The 12,167-nt window shown below is 47.9% G+C and overlaps 1 protein-coding gene and 1 long non-coding RNA gene across 2 annotated transcripts in view; one reads left to right on the forward strand and one right to left on the reverse strand.

Moving 5' to 3' along the window:
* Window positions 1-978: 978 nt before the first annotated feature.
* LOC139439639 (uncharacterized) lies at window positions 979-2,884 on the reverse strand. Its single transcript, XR_011649576.1, has 2 exons — window positions 2,462-2,884; window positions 979-1,249 (listed from the first exon to the last, which is right to left on the reverse strand). It is a non-coding gene; the product is annotated as an uncharacterized lncRNA (long non-coding RNA).
* HMGCS2 (3-hydroxy-3-methylglutaryl-CoA synthase 2) overlaps window positions 1,732-12,167 on the forward strand; it is a 35,743-nt gene continuing 25,307 nt past the window's right edge. The window contains exon 1 of the mRNA XM_058302957.2: window positions 1,732-2,100. Within this exon, the coding sequence (XP_058158940.1) occupies window positions 1,997-2,100 (104 nt within the window). The 5' untranslated portion in view covers window positions 1,732-1,996. The remainder of the gene's footprint in view (window positions 2,101-12,167) is intronic.

Below are 12,167 nucleotides of genomic sequence, written 5' to 3' on the forward strand. Positions count from 1 at the left end.
TTTAAGAGAGCTGAGGCTTTTAAGAGGAAGAAAAGGGAGAGCAAAGAGAACATATGCCTTATGCTGCATCCTGTAGTGTGTGGGGGGTTGGTGGAAAGTGGGGGAAGGTTGGAGAGGGAAGGTGAGAACGCAGTCACCGTTTGAGAGAGTTGCAGGGGGAAATCAGTTTGAGAGAGCAAGAAATAAAGGACATTTTCAGAGAAGAGATTGAGAGTAAGGAATTTTAAATTAATGACAGAGCTTTGCAAAAGGCTGAGTGGAAAGTTATGGGGTGACCAAAAGAGGTATAAGATTGGGAGACAGGGAATGCACTGAGATGTGTGAAAAAAGAGGCTAAAGATGACAGGAGACTTAGAAGAACTGGACTTCTGGGGGCACTTGGAGGCTCTCTGTCTTCAGGAAAATGAAGTCAGCCCAGCCTCCCCTAAAGCAGAAGCCACTTTGGCTCTTCTCTATGTCCCGCACAGAGCCTATGAGACAGTGGGTTAACTGAACGAATGAATGCATGACTCTCATAAAAGGTAGAGGAAGATCTGTGCCATGAAAGAGGCATGGAGGGAGGCGGTCATCTGGGAGATCGGGGGCAGGAACCTTCTCACTGAGAAGTAGAGGGACGGATTGGGAAGACCAGAATGTAGAGTTAAAAAACAGGGTTGAGTCTCCATCTACCACTTATTAGCTGTATGTCTTTGGGAAAGTCATGTTGCTTCTCTACTATCTATAGCCTCACTTGTAAAACACCTCATCTGTAAAACCCTCAGCATAGCTTGAGTTTCAAATGGCAGTCACCTCGTGGGGGCTCAGTATTAAGCAAAGGGGTGCTGATGCAAATTACCAGAAATCTGTTGGCTTTTTATAAAGGGTATTTATTTTGGGTAGGAGCTTACAGTTGCCAGGCCATACAGCGTAAGTTACTTCCCTCACCAAAGTCTGGTGCCGCACGCTGGAGGACGAGGGCTGCCGCATCTGCCAGGGCTCATCCTCCCTCTTCCTCTTAAGGCTCCGGGGTCCCAGCTTCTTCCTATCAGCCGCAGGCTGGGTAAGTCCCGCTTCTCTCCGGGCTCAGCTGCTCCGCTCGCTGCACAAGGCCAGCTGTAGGCTCTCAGGCTAACAGCTCTTCTCTCTTCCTGGGACTCTGCCGTGTCTGAAGGATCCTTCTCTCCTTCCTCGCATATCTGCTCCTGCCTGTGTTTACTTCTCAGGGCTCCAGCGGTAAAATTCCTCTGCCGTTTAGTTTTCTATGTGAGCCCTACGGAGGTAGCCCAGTCAAAGCCTTACTCACAACTCGATCAAATAAAAGTGAAACCTCTGAATCCAATTCAATCTAATATGCCCAGAGGAACAGACCAGGTCACAAACAGAACGAATATCTGTTTTTGGAATTCATAAACAATACCAAACTGCTACAGGCTCCTGTACCTCCATGCATGTTTATTACATCCCTCTAGGAAAGCATGTAGAGTTTGCAAATAAAAGGGTTAACCACAAAGATAGGAACATGAAGCGCTGCTAATAAAGGAGTCCCTCCGCTCGGTTTTGAAAGTTTTTTTTTTTTTGTTATGCTTGATCCATTAAAGTAATAACAACACCGTGGAGGGGACCGGGGACCACCAAGTGACAGTAACTCTGCGACTTGCGCTGGGGCCAAGCCAGCGTCCAAGACAGACCACGTGGATGGCCTTGGGACCGGTTCCAAGTAGGCCACAGCGGGAGATAAAGGCGCGGAGATCAGGCCGCGCACAGCCGCAGCGCCTCTCGCCCCTCCCGAGGCCCGGCTGGAAGGTGCTGGAGCGGGGGCGCTCACCTGCCGCTGCTCTGCGGGGGCTCCCGCGGCTCGCAGGCACCCAGCCCCGCACAGCGGGCGGCGCGCGGCCGAGTGCGGGCGCCTAAAGCCGGGGCCGCCGCCCCCGAGCCCCCCGCCGCCCCCCGAGCACCGCCGGCCCCCGGGCACCCCGCCGCCCCCCAGCACCGCGCCGCCTTCGCTCGCGCCTGCGGCATGCAGCGGCTGCTGGCGCCCGCGGCGCGCGGCTGCCGGTGGAGCAGGGCGCTGCGGGCGGCCCCTGCGGGCCCTGCGCGCCGCCTCCCCGCCGCCGCGCACAGGTGAGTCTCGGCGCCCGCGCTGCGCAGGCGTCCCGTGGAACCGGTCACGACGGCCGGGCCAGAGGGAAGACCTCCCTCCAGTCCCGCTGCGAGGTCGGCAAGGCTTGCGGCCAGGCCTCGGCCAGGCGGGCCGGGCTCCCAGCCTCCCGTCTCCCCGCCTCCAAATGGTCCTCTCAGCCGCAGAAGCCGAGGGCCCCAGCCTCTGGCCGCCGCGGTGTCTGTCGCAGCAGCATCTTCCGCTCCCCGCGGCCCACGGAGCTGCGGGCATATCAGATTTGCAGAATTTGTGTAATGACCTAGATGACCTGTAGGAAAGTTATTACTCAACCCAATACTGAATGGTTTAAAAGATGTGACTTACCAGTTTTATGCTATTTCTAAGAAGTGGGGGCAGCAGGCTGGAGGGGGAGAGGGGGAGGAAGAAACACAGCACAACAGCAAGTCTGGGGTCTCGGAACCTGCTGGGATGACCTGTGACCTCTGACCGTGAAGGTTCGATCTGTGAACTTTGACCATGAAATTTTAACACTAATCTCTGAATATCAGGAACATTCCAAACTGATGATCACAGTAGCTCACTCCAGCATGCACGATTCACTGTGGTTTCATTAGAGGTGATTTCCTCTTGGTTCAAGGTGTCCTCTAGGGCGGAAGAAAGGCATGGCATAGCTCATTGTGAAGGAAGTTGGACCGGATGGATGTGGAGCTCAGAAACGCTGTCTCGAACACGCTAGGAGCTGAGATAACGATAGAAGCAGCAGCCCTTCGTCACGCCAGCACCGCCCCCTGCCTCTTGCCAAGCCTGAGAACAGGTCAAATGTCCCAGCTCAGAATCTGACCTGTCCTTAGGAGGAGGGGACTGGTGTGGTTTTGCTTGTTGTGCTAAGTGGCACTTTAGTGCCCATTTCCAAACTTAGCCCCAAGGCTTTGGCGTCCCCAGCTTTGTCGCCCGGGATCTTAGAAATGGAGCTGCTGGGCCTGCAGGCCTTTTGGAAGGTTCTGAGTGAGGGAAATTGCCTGCTGCAGAATTTGGGGACCTCTGGCTGCCACCCCTAAACTGCTGGCCATGTACTCCAGGCTGCTCAGCGAAAAGCAGAGCGGTGGGGGACTTGTCACCAGGGCCCTCAGTACTCTCCTCTCCACCACCTTTCCCTTTCCAAACCCAGCCCCTGCCCTTCTGTGCCAGCAGCACTGTTAGCAAAACCAGCTGCTTGAGGTCACTGCTGCAAGATGCTACGCGGACTGAGGAGAAGCAGCCTGTGTTCCTGCCTTCCAGTTTCATGCAAGGGGGAAGTGAGATAGGATAAGAATCTGTGTGCGCGTGTGACTCATGTCCCCCTTTTCTTGGTGAGTCCCCCCCGTGGCCCCAGAGCTGCAGCCTCCCAGAGCCAACGGTACGAGCTAGCGGCTCCATCTCCTGGAGCCTGCAGAGTGTTCTCGAGCCCTAAACACCCTTTAATATGAGGCCTTGCTTTCCTTTCCGTTTTCACTCTACGTTTCATGAATACTAAAAAAAAAAAAAAAGAAAAAGGAAAGATATAGATCTAGTGTCCACCCTTGCCCGGCACCCAGGGTACCTGGTCATGTGATGTGTGGAGTGGTGGGTGGGGGGCATGGGTGAAGCTCTAGAACCTTCTCGATTTCTCCATGCCTCTTTCCCTGCCCACCCCTCTCCCCAGGCTCTGCCAAGCCTTTGAGTGCAGGGCAAGTGTCTCACCTCAGCTTTTAACCTGTGTTTAGGAGGAAGGGACTTACATGGTTCTGCTTGTTTCAAATAGCAACACCCGCCTCCGGCCAAAAGACAAACCTCCATCTGCAGCAGCCTGCTCTTCTTCTGACTTCTCTGTTCCAACACTTCCAGTGCTCGCACAGTTACTCTTATTATCCATGGCCTGAGCTGGGACCCAAAGCCCCCTGGAGATCTGATCTCTGTGTGCCTCCCTTCTAATCCAGCCTGCATCAGTTCTAAGTCCAGCCTAAGAGCTGCTCTCATCTTAGCTTGTGCTTTGCTGCTTCTTGGCTGCCTCTAAAACTAAGTAACAATTATACCCTCCAATTTAGGGTCCCAATCTACTTCTTCCAAGTGTTATGGCCCCACTCTCTCGCACACTCTCTGCTCCAGGTACGTTATCTGTCCAGTCACCCCTGAAATCCTCCTGATGGGATCTTCCCTTCTGCCATGGCCACTGTCCCTTCAACCCTCTTCATTTCTTCCTCTGCAGAAATTTCCCTCATCCATGAAGGGTGATCTCTTCCATGAGTCTCTTCTGACCCTCCCACTCATAGGAAATCTCTACGGGATTTCTGTACATACTGCTCTGCAGCCCCTACCTAGCCATTCTGCCTGGCAGTTGGGATGTGTGTGTGCTTTTCTCACGCCTCCCACCGGTCAAGGAGCTACTTGAGGACAAGCGCTTTGCCCTCCTCTTTTCTTTGCCCTCCATTCACCACCTCCTCTGCAGCCCTTAGCATGGCACCTGGCACATTAAGCTAATTTTGAAACACGATAGAAGGGGAGAAGATGGGGTAAAGAAATAGAAGCTTGATGCATCTTCTTGAACCAGAACAAAATCAATTTGAAAGGAAACACAATGAGTATTCCTCACGGAAAGTACAAGATAAGAAAGATGCTCTTAACTCCATGCTCAGATGCTTCTGGAAGCCTCTACATGCTAACATTTCTTCAAGGCTCTGGAATTCATTTCCAGAAATAGCGTCCCACCAAAATAGTTGCAGAAGTTGTTGATTGTTGTTACAAAAGCAGCTGATTCTTAGAGCCTTTTCTTGCAACCTTGGATTTCTAACTATGAAGAAAGGGAGGGAGTCAACACAGAGAAAGCGGAGTGAGAACGAGGCCGAGGGAAAAGACCGCCAAGTCCAGAGCCAGACCTGGCTAACCCTTACCTCCTAGGTACTGGAGAAGCTCCTCCACAAATATTTGAGAGTACAAACTCCAGTTATTTGAAGGGCACCAAATAAACAGGGAAGATAGTTAAACTCCAAACAGTCCTTATCGGTTATTGATGAGTTTTCGTCACTTAGCCTCACTACCTTGTAATCGTTTGCTCTACCTTTGCCTCACAGCGGTCCATCAAATAATCCTCCCAATGAGAGAACTGGTGACAGAGATATTCAATCTAAATTGTAGCTTCTGTGGCATGCAGAGCCACCCTGTCACCCTTCCATGGTAGGGAATTCTTTCTGTGTGGCCCAATACGTGTCAAAGGAACTTGGAGGTATGTTTGAGTCCACACACACTGACCTGGCAGCATGCACGTTACCTTAAACTTAATCTCTAAATAAGAAAACAATAACAGACTTATTTTCTACCTACAATACTCAACTGTCCTCTGTACAATTGGAGACACATTAAATTGCTCCAGAATAGGGTGCAAGTCCTTGGGTAATATTCACTCTTACATTTGATATACTACAACTTAAATACTATGACATGAAACAAACACAGCTTGGCATATGGTAAGGGGTAAGATAGGGAAGAAAACAAAGTTATTTTGTTTCTGTACATAAACAAACATATTCATAACAAAACAAGGAAGAAATATTTATAACCATGGTAGCCCTGCATGGATTGGGTTGTTGCAGTTTTTCTTTGACTTTAATCACAGGGTATGGTAGTACTAAGAGATGCTCTAGGGAATCTCCTACATTCCAGGCAACTGATTCTATACCTCCAGGTGTAGTCCTCTTTCTCCTTGATAGTCACGATCAACCATTCCAGTCAGTATAGTAATTCCTTTATTTTCAGAGGCATGAGGAGCCCAAAATGGCCAAGTGGCAGTCTTAACTTCCAGTTCAATGGAATAATTGTTGTGTTCCCTGGCGGAAGCACTCCTCCTTCTGGAACTAAGACCTGTGGACCAGCAGAGCTTAAGGTTGCAAGGACAGGAAGCAAAAATTTTCTTAATGGATCACTAGGGGTAATAGGAAGTTGTGCCACTCCCATTTCCACCCCTTGATTCTTGGATCCATAAAACCTGACTAGGGGAGTAACAGCACCATAGAACGGATGCTGATATAGAGCTTACACTGCCTCCTGGAGAACATTGTCCTAGTCCTGCAGGTTATTGCCACCTAGTTGACACCATAATTGTAACTTTAAAAGGCCAGTCCACCATTCTGTCAATCCAGTTGCTTCAGGAAAATGGGGAACATGGTAAGACCATGAGCATGTGCCCATTCCCACACATAAGTTGCTGTGAAGTGGGCTCCTTAATCAGAAGCAATGCTTGTGGAATGCCATGATGATGCATAAAGTATTCTGTAAGTCCACAGATGATAGTTTTGGAAGAAGCATTGCTTGCAAGGAAGGCAAACCCATAGCCAGAGTGTGTGTCCATTCAAGAATGGAGAAAACTCTGCCCCTTCCATGTTGGTGTTGTAGAGATGAGAGAGGTTCAATTATTTGTGTATAGAAAGGCCAGGACTCAGGAATAATTTTGGGAAGGAAAATGATTTACAAACAGCCAGGGTTAGAGCTTCTCATTCCAAAATCCGGGCCCCGAACAGAACAAGACTTTTTAGCTCTTTTTATACAGAGGAAGGGCCAAATGGTTCTTTGTTTCAGTGCTCAATAGGCTTGAATTAACATATATCTTCCACATTCTAGGTAAGCTTTTAGCATGGACTTCATACATTCTAGATAAGCTTTTAGCACGCTTGGTTTGCATTTTCCCTGAATACTTAAAGTTTATAGAGTTTGCATTGCTAAACAGTTTCTCTGGGACTGGAGTTGTCATGGTTACCAAGGGCAGGGCTGCAGTTCTCACTGTCCCGGACGCACAGCTCAGGTTATCTATGAAGAGACGAACAGCCCCCCACCCATAGCCTACGTCAATGGAAGTAGTCCAGTGAAATCAACCTGCCAGCGGAGAGCAGGCAGATTACTCGGGGAATGGTGCTGTATCAGGAAATGATTATGAGTCTCTGCTGCTGGCAGACTGGGCACTCAGCAGTGGCTGTAGCCAAGTCAGCCTCGGTGAGGGACAGTCCATGTTGCTGAGCCCATCATAACCTCCATCCCGACCTCCACGGCTACTTTGTTCATGAGCCCACTGGGCAATGACAGGAGTGGCTGGGGAAAGAAGCTGACTGGTATCCACAGAACAGGTAATCTTATCCACTTAATGATTAAAATCTTCCACTGCTGAAGTTACCCTCTGATGACCATTCACATGTGATGCAAATATCTTCATGCTTTTGGCCACTCAGAAAGGTCTATCCATATACCTCTTTCCTAGACCTCTTTGTCATCAATTTTCCAATCATGTCCCTTCCAATTCCCTGACCATCCAGCCAAACCATTAGCAACAGCCCATGAATCAATGTACAAATGCACCTCTGGCCTTTTTCCTTCCAAGCAAAATTAACAACCAGGTGCCCTGCTCAGAGTTACACCCACTGGGAGGATTTTCCCTTACCATTGACATTCAGGGAAGTCCCAGAAAGGAGCTGCAGTCTGCAGTTTTTTGAGTGGTACCTGCATATTATGTAAACTAGGCCTGAGTTTTCTCTTAGTCCACTGATTGTAAGGAACTCCCCGAGAGGTCATAGATATGGCTGGGAAAGAGAAGGTCATGTGGCAGGAGTGATGACTATGGGCATTTGGGCTATTCCTCACATAATTTGCTTGTGCCTTCAGGACCCGCTCGAGCCCTGTCTCCTATATACCACTTCCGCTTTATGATGGAGTGCTGCTGTGCACGCCCAACTTTATGGTTTGCTGGGCCAGACAACACCCAGCTCGTGATAGATAACTTAGGTCTTTTAGTAACTTGATGGCCCCTGATTAAGTGCTCAGTCTCTGCTAAGGCCCAGGAGCAGGCCAAAAGCTGTTTCTCAAAAGGGGAGTAGTTATCTGCAGAGGATGGCAGGGCTTGCTCCAAAATCCTAAGGGTCTGTGTTGTGATCCTCCTGTAGGGGCCTGCCAAAGGCCCCGACGGCATTTCTATTTGCCACTGACACTGCCAGGGTCATTGGCTGTGCCGGATCACATGGCCCAAGGGGCAGAGCAGCTTGCACAGCAGCCTGGACCTGATGCAGAGCGTCCTCTTATTCTGGGCCCCTCTCAAAAATGGTAGCTTTTCTCATCACTCAGTGAACAGGGCCAGAGTAGCACACCGAAATGGGGACTATGTTGTCTCCAAAATCCAGAGTCCAGTTAGGCACTGTGCCTTTCTTTTGGTCATAGGAGGAGCCAGATGAAATAGCTTATGCTTCACTTTAGAAGGGATATCTCAATATGCCTCATACCAATGGACACCTAGAAATTTCCCTGAGCTGGAAGGCCCCTGCATTTTTTTTTCAGTCTCCCACCATCTGACACACAAAGACCTTACCAGTAAGTCTAGAGTAGTTACTTCTTGCTCACTAAGTCCAATCAATAGGATATTATCAGCATAATGGACCAGTGTGATGTCATTTAGAAGGGAGAGTTGATCAAGGTTCCTGCAGACCAGATTATGACATAGGGCTGGAGCATTAAAATACCCCTAAAGTAGCATAGTGAAGGTGTACTGCTGGCCTTGCCACCTGAAAGCAAACAGTTTCTGGTGGTCCTTACTAATACCAACTGAAAAGAAGTATTTGCTACATTTACTCCCCCCAGTATTGCTTTTGATTTGCTGTTTTGTTAGGTAGGGGCAGTCCTAGTGGCTTCTCCTTGGTCTTTCCTCCCATAATAGCCCCACTCCACAGTCAGGGGTCCAATGTGGGGATTCTGCCAGTTGCTGAATATGTCTATTCAGATTGTGCATTCTGAACTGGGGAAATAACCACTGACTGAGTCCAGGACACAATGGACCCACTCTGAGATGGACCTGAGTGAAAACTCCATCCATCATCTGACCTCCATAAGCCCCTCCTCTGACTGGTGGATCGCAATGACATTTTGGGTCTCCTGGAATTAATGTCACTTCCAAGAAGGTGTCTAATAATCCCTAAAATATCTGTTCATTTCCTTTGCCCCAGTGCACAGTTACCCTGGTAAAATGTGGTACATCTCTTTGGGGAAGGCTGAGGGAAAGATTAACATTTAAAAACTTCGGCTGTGTAACAGGGCCCTTCCCAAGGGGGCCTGGCCTTCTCCTCATTCAGGAGCTCTGGGTCTGTAAACTGTCTCAAGCCTGGGATTTCATTAAGGGATGGTGACACTTTTTGTAATTCAAGTTAGACTTTCATTTACTTGACCAAGAACTCTTCTGCTTATACAGATCAAGTAGAAAGCTAGTAGACTGCCCATCTCTTTTATTTCTAGGTACCCCAAGATCTGTTAGCCGGTGTCATAGGTCTACATAATCAAACTCTTTTGTTTGCTGCTCTGAGTCTTCTCTTCCTTATGGTAGCCACACCTACCTTATCTTTGTAGATAAGGGCTGCCACTTGGCTTCTGCCAAACTAGGAGCCGATTATCCCCGTTGTGTTTAAGGACCCCAGTTCATTGACAACAGTTCCCATGGTAAAGGTTGACTTAAAGCAAAGAGAAATCGCAGAGCTCTTCAGGGAAGATGGGATAGTCTCACAAATGTATTCTCTTCACAGTCCTGGTGAAAGGAGTGTCCTCTGCCAGTCCTAAGCAGGCCTGGCATGATAAATCCATTCCAACATTCCAGTTTCTCTAAGCCTTTGAATCCCCTCATCCACATTTTACCTGGCAGTTCTGGCGTTTCGACCTCAGACATGCTAGGCCATCTTTTGGTCCGTGCTTCAGCCAGCCGCCCGGACAAACCACTGGAGCCCTTTCTAGCCCCTTGAGCTACATCTCTGCTTAGTGGGTTCATATCAATAAATTCAGCCTGATCCAACTTTATATTCCTTCCACCACTATTCGTCACTTAGTCACCATTCCCACACACATTACACTGATTCCTGTCTATACAGATTGGAAAACTCAGGCAGTTCTTTTGAAGTACAGCATACCTTCTCATGGTCATACTTTGCACCTTGCCTTTTAGGGCCTGGTGGGACTTCAGTCTAGTTATAGATCTGGGAGAGAAGAGGGGGTGGTGGGGGTGGTTCAAGAGAGGAATTAGAAGTGTCTTGCAAGTCAATTACCTCAGGACATTCAATTACAATTTCATCTGGTGAGACAGAATTAATGTCTTCAGACAAAGGGGTGAGGACTGTTCCCTCAGATGGTTTATCAGGCATAGTAGGTTCATCTCTTCAGGTGGAGGTGGGAGGGCAGATTCCTCAGCGTGGACAAGAAGTCTGCTGGCTGTTCACTCAGGGCAAGCTGGAGGTCTGGGTGCTGTTTTTTCAGGGTAGGCTGGAATTCAGGTGTCTGTTTTTCTCAGGGAAGACCATTGCAAGTTTATCTGGCAAAGACTTAGCAGAATCTAGGTTTTAATGTCCTCACTGCCATCATGATCAACCCATATGCCACCATTCCAATTTTCAGGATACCCCTCCTTTCCAATCAATGCCCTCACTTTAACACAGACACCCTACAAAGTTGGGAATTTAGCTTCTCTTGTAATTCTGCACTCACACATTGACACTCTTGGTCTGGTTTTCACACATCTCAAGTCTGTGGCTACACAAAATAAGATTTTCTTTCAGGGATCACATAGACACTTTCCTATCCTTCATGTGGAACTTAAGTTGCAAATTTGAAGCCTTCAAATAAATTTGAAATTACTTCAAATTTCACATAAATTTGAGGCATTTATTTCTTTTATAACTGTTTCCAGTACACTTAGGAGCCACCAGTCAATTTCATTATACCTTTTAACTCCACAAAACTCTGTTAAAGTGTCAAAAACACTCTCCAAAACCTTGCCTCTTATAAGCATTTGAGTAGCCATGTCCAGTGGTGATGTTTCGCACATCTCTATTGCCAACTCATGCCATGGACTATCAGTGCCATCTTGACTGTTGGAAATAGTCATTACTGCCTTTGTTTTATTCATTTCTCCTCACCCCCTCGTTGTTTGCCTTTGCTGTGTTCTGATCTTCTCTTTCTAGGAGGCACTAGGAACCAAACCCAGGGACCTCCCATGTGGGAGGGAGGCGACTAATCACCTGAGCCACTCCACTCTCTTCATTAGTGCCTTTGAATCCAATTAGAGTAGAAAGCCAATTGCAAAAACCTTAGAACCAATTCAGAGAGCCCATTTTTAAGATTGTGTTTTTCAAGAACCATTCCTAGTACCAAGCTGTATTGACAGTGTTCTCTAAGAAAACAGAACTGGCAGGAGATATCTCTGAATAGAAGATTTTATAAAATTGTCTCATGCAATTGTGAGAATGTGAGTCCAAATACCACATAGGGCAGGCCGCAAACAGGGAACTCCAATGACAGCTGCTGATGAATTCCCCAGGAGAAGCTGACGCTGAAGTAGAGATGAAAATTCTCTCTTCTGACTACTGAAATCATCACTTCTTTTAAAGCCTCTCGTTGATTGGAAGAGACTTTTATCATTGTGGAGACAATCTCCTCGGCTGACTGTAGACATAATCAGCCATAGATGCAATTGACTTACTTATGATTTAAATCCATGAAATGTCCTCAAGTAGCAATCAGGCCAGTGCCTGCTTGACCAGACAACCAGGCACCATTACCTGGCCAAGTTGACACATGAACCCGACCGTTACAATGACTAAATGCTTTACTCTGAGCACATGAATACACAGTGTGTGCCTTGATTTCACCATCTTTAAAATGATGATTGACCAGAATTTAAGTACTTCCAATTGGCATCTGAAGTGGACATTGTGAACTCTGTCCTTGTACCTGAGAGGAGAAACTCCAGATTTTCATCAGGAATGCTGAGTCAGAGTTGAAGAGAGATGGGTAGATTGAAGAAAGAGATAGACTATTTCTCCCCTTTTCTACTGACCTCTTCCCCTGTTTTCTTCTGCCCTCATTTAGAATTGTTCTCTCCGTGCCCTCTGTTGCCACAGCCTTTATTTGTTCTACTGTGTATTTAACAGTAAAAATGTCAGCCTCCTCCATTAGACTGTGTCCTTTTCATGGTCACAAAGTTTGTGTTATTCACTATTGTGCATCTGGACTGCAGCACAGTATTGGGTGTATAGTACATGCTCAA

The sequence above is a fragment of the Dasypus novemcinctus genome, chromosome 9 (genome assembly GCF_030445035.2).
Source record: "Dasypus novemcinctus isolate mDasNov1 chromosome 9, mDasNov1.1.hap2, whole genome shotgun sequence".
NCBI classification, from domain to species: domain Eukaryota; kingdom Metazoa; phylum Chordata; class Mammalia; order Cingulata; family Dasypodidae; genus Dasypus; species Dasypus novemcinctus.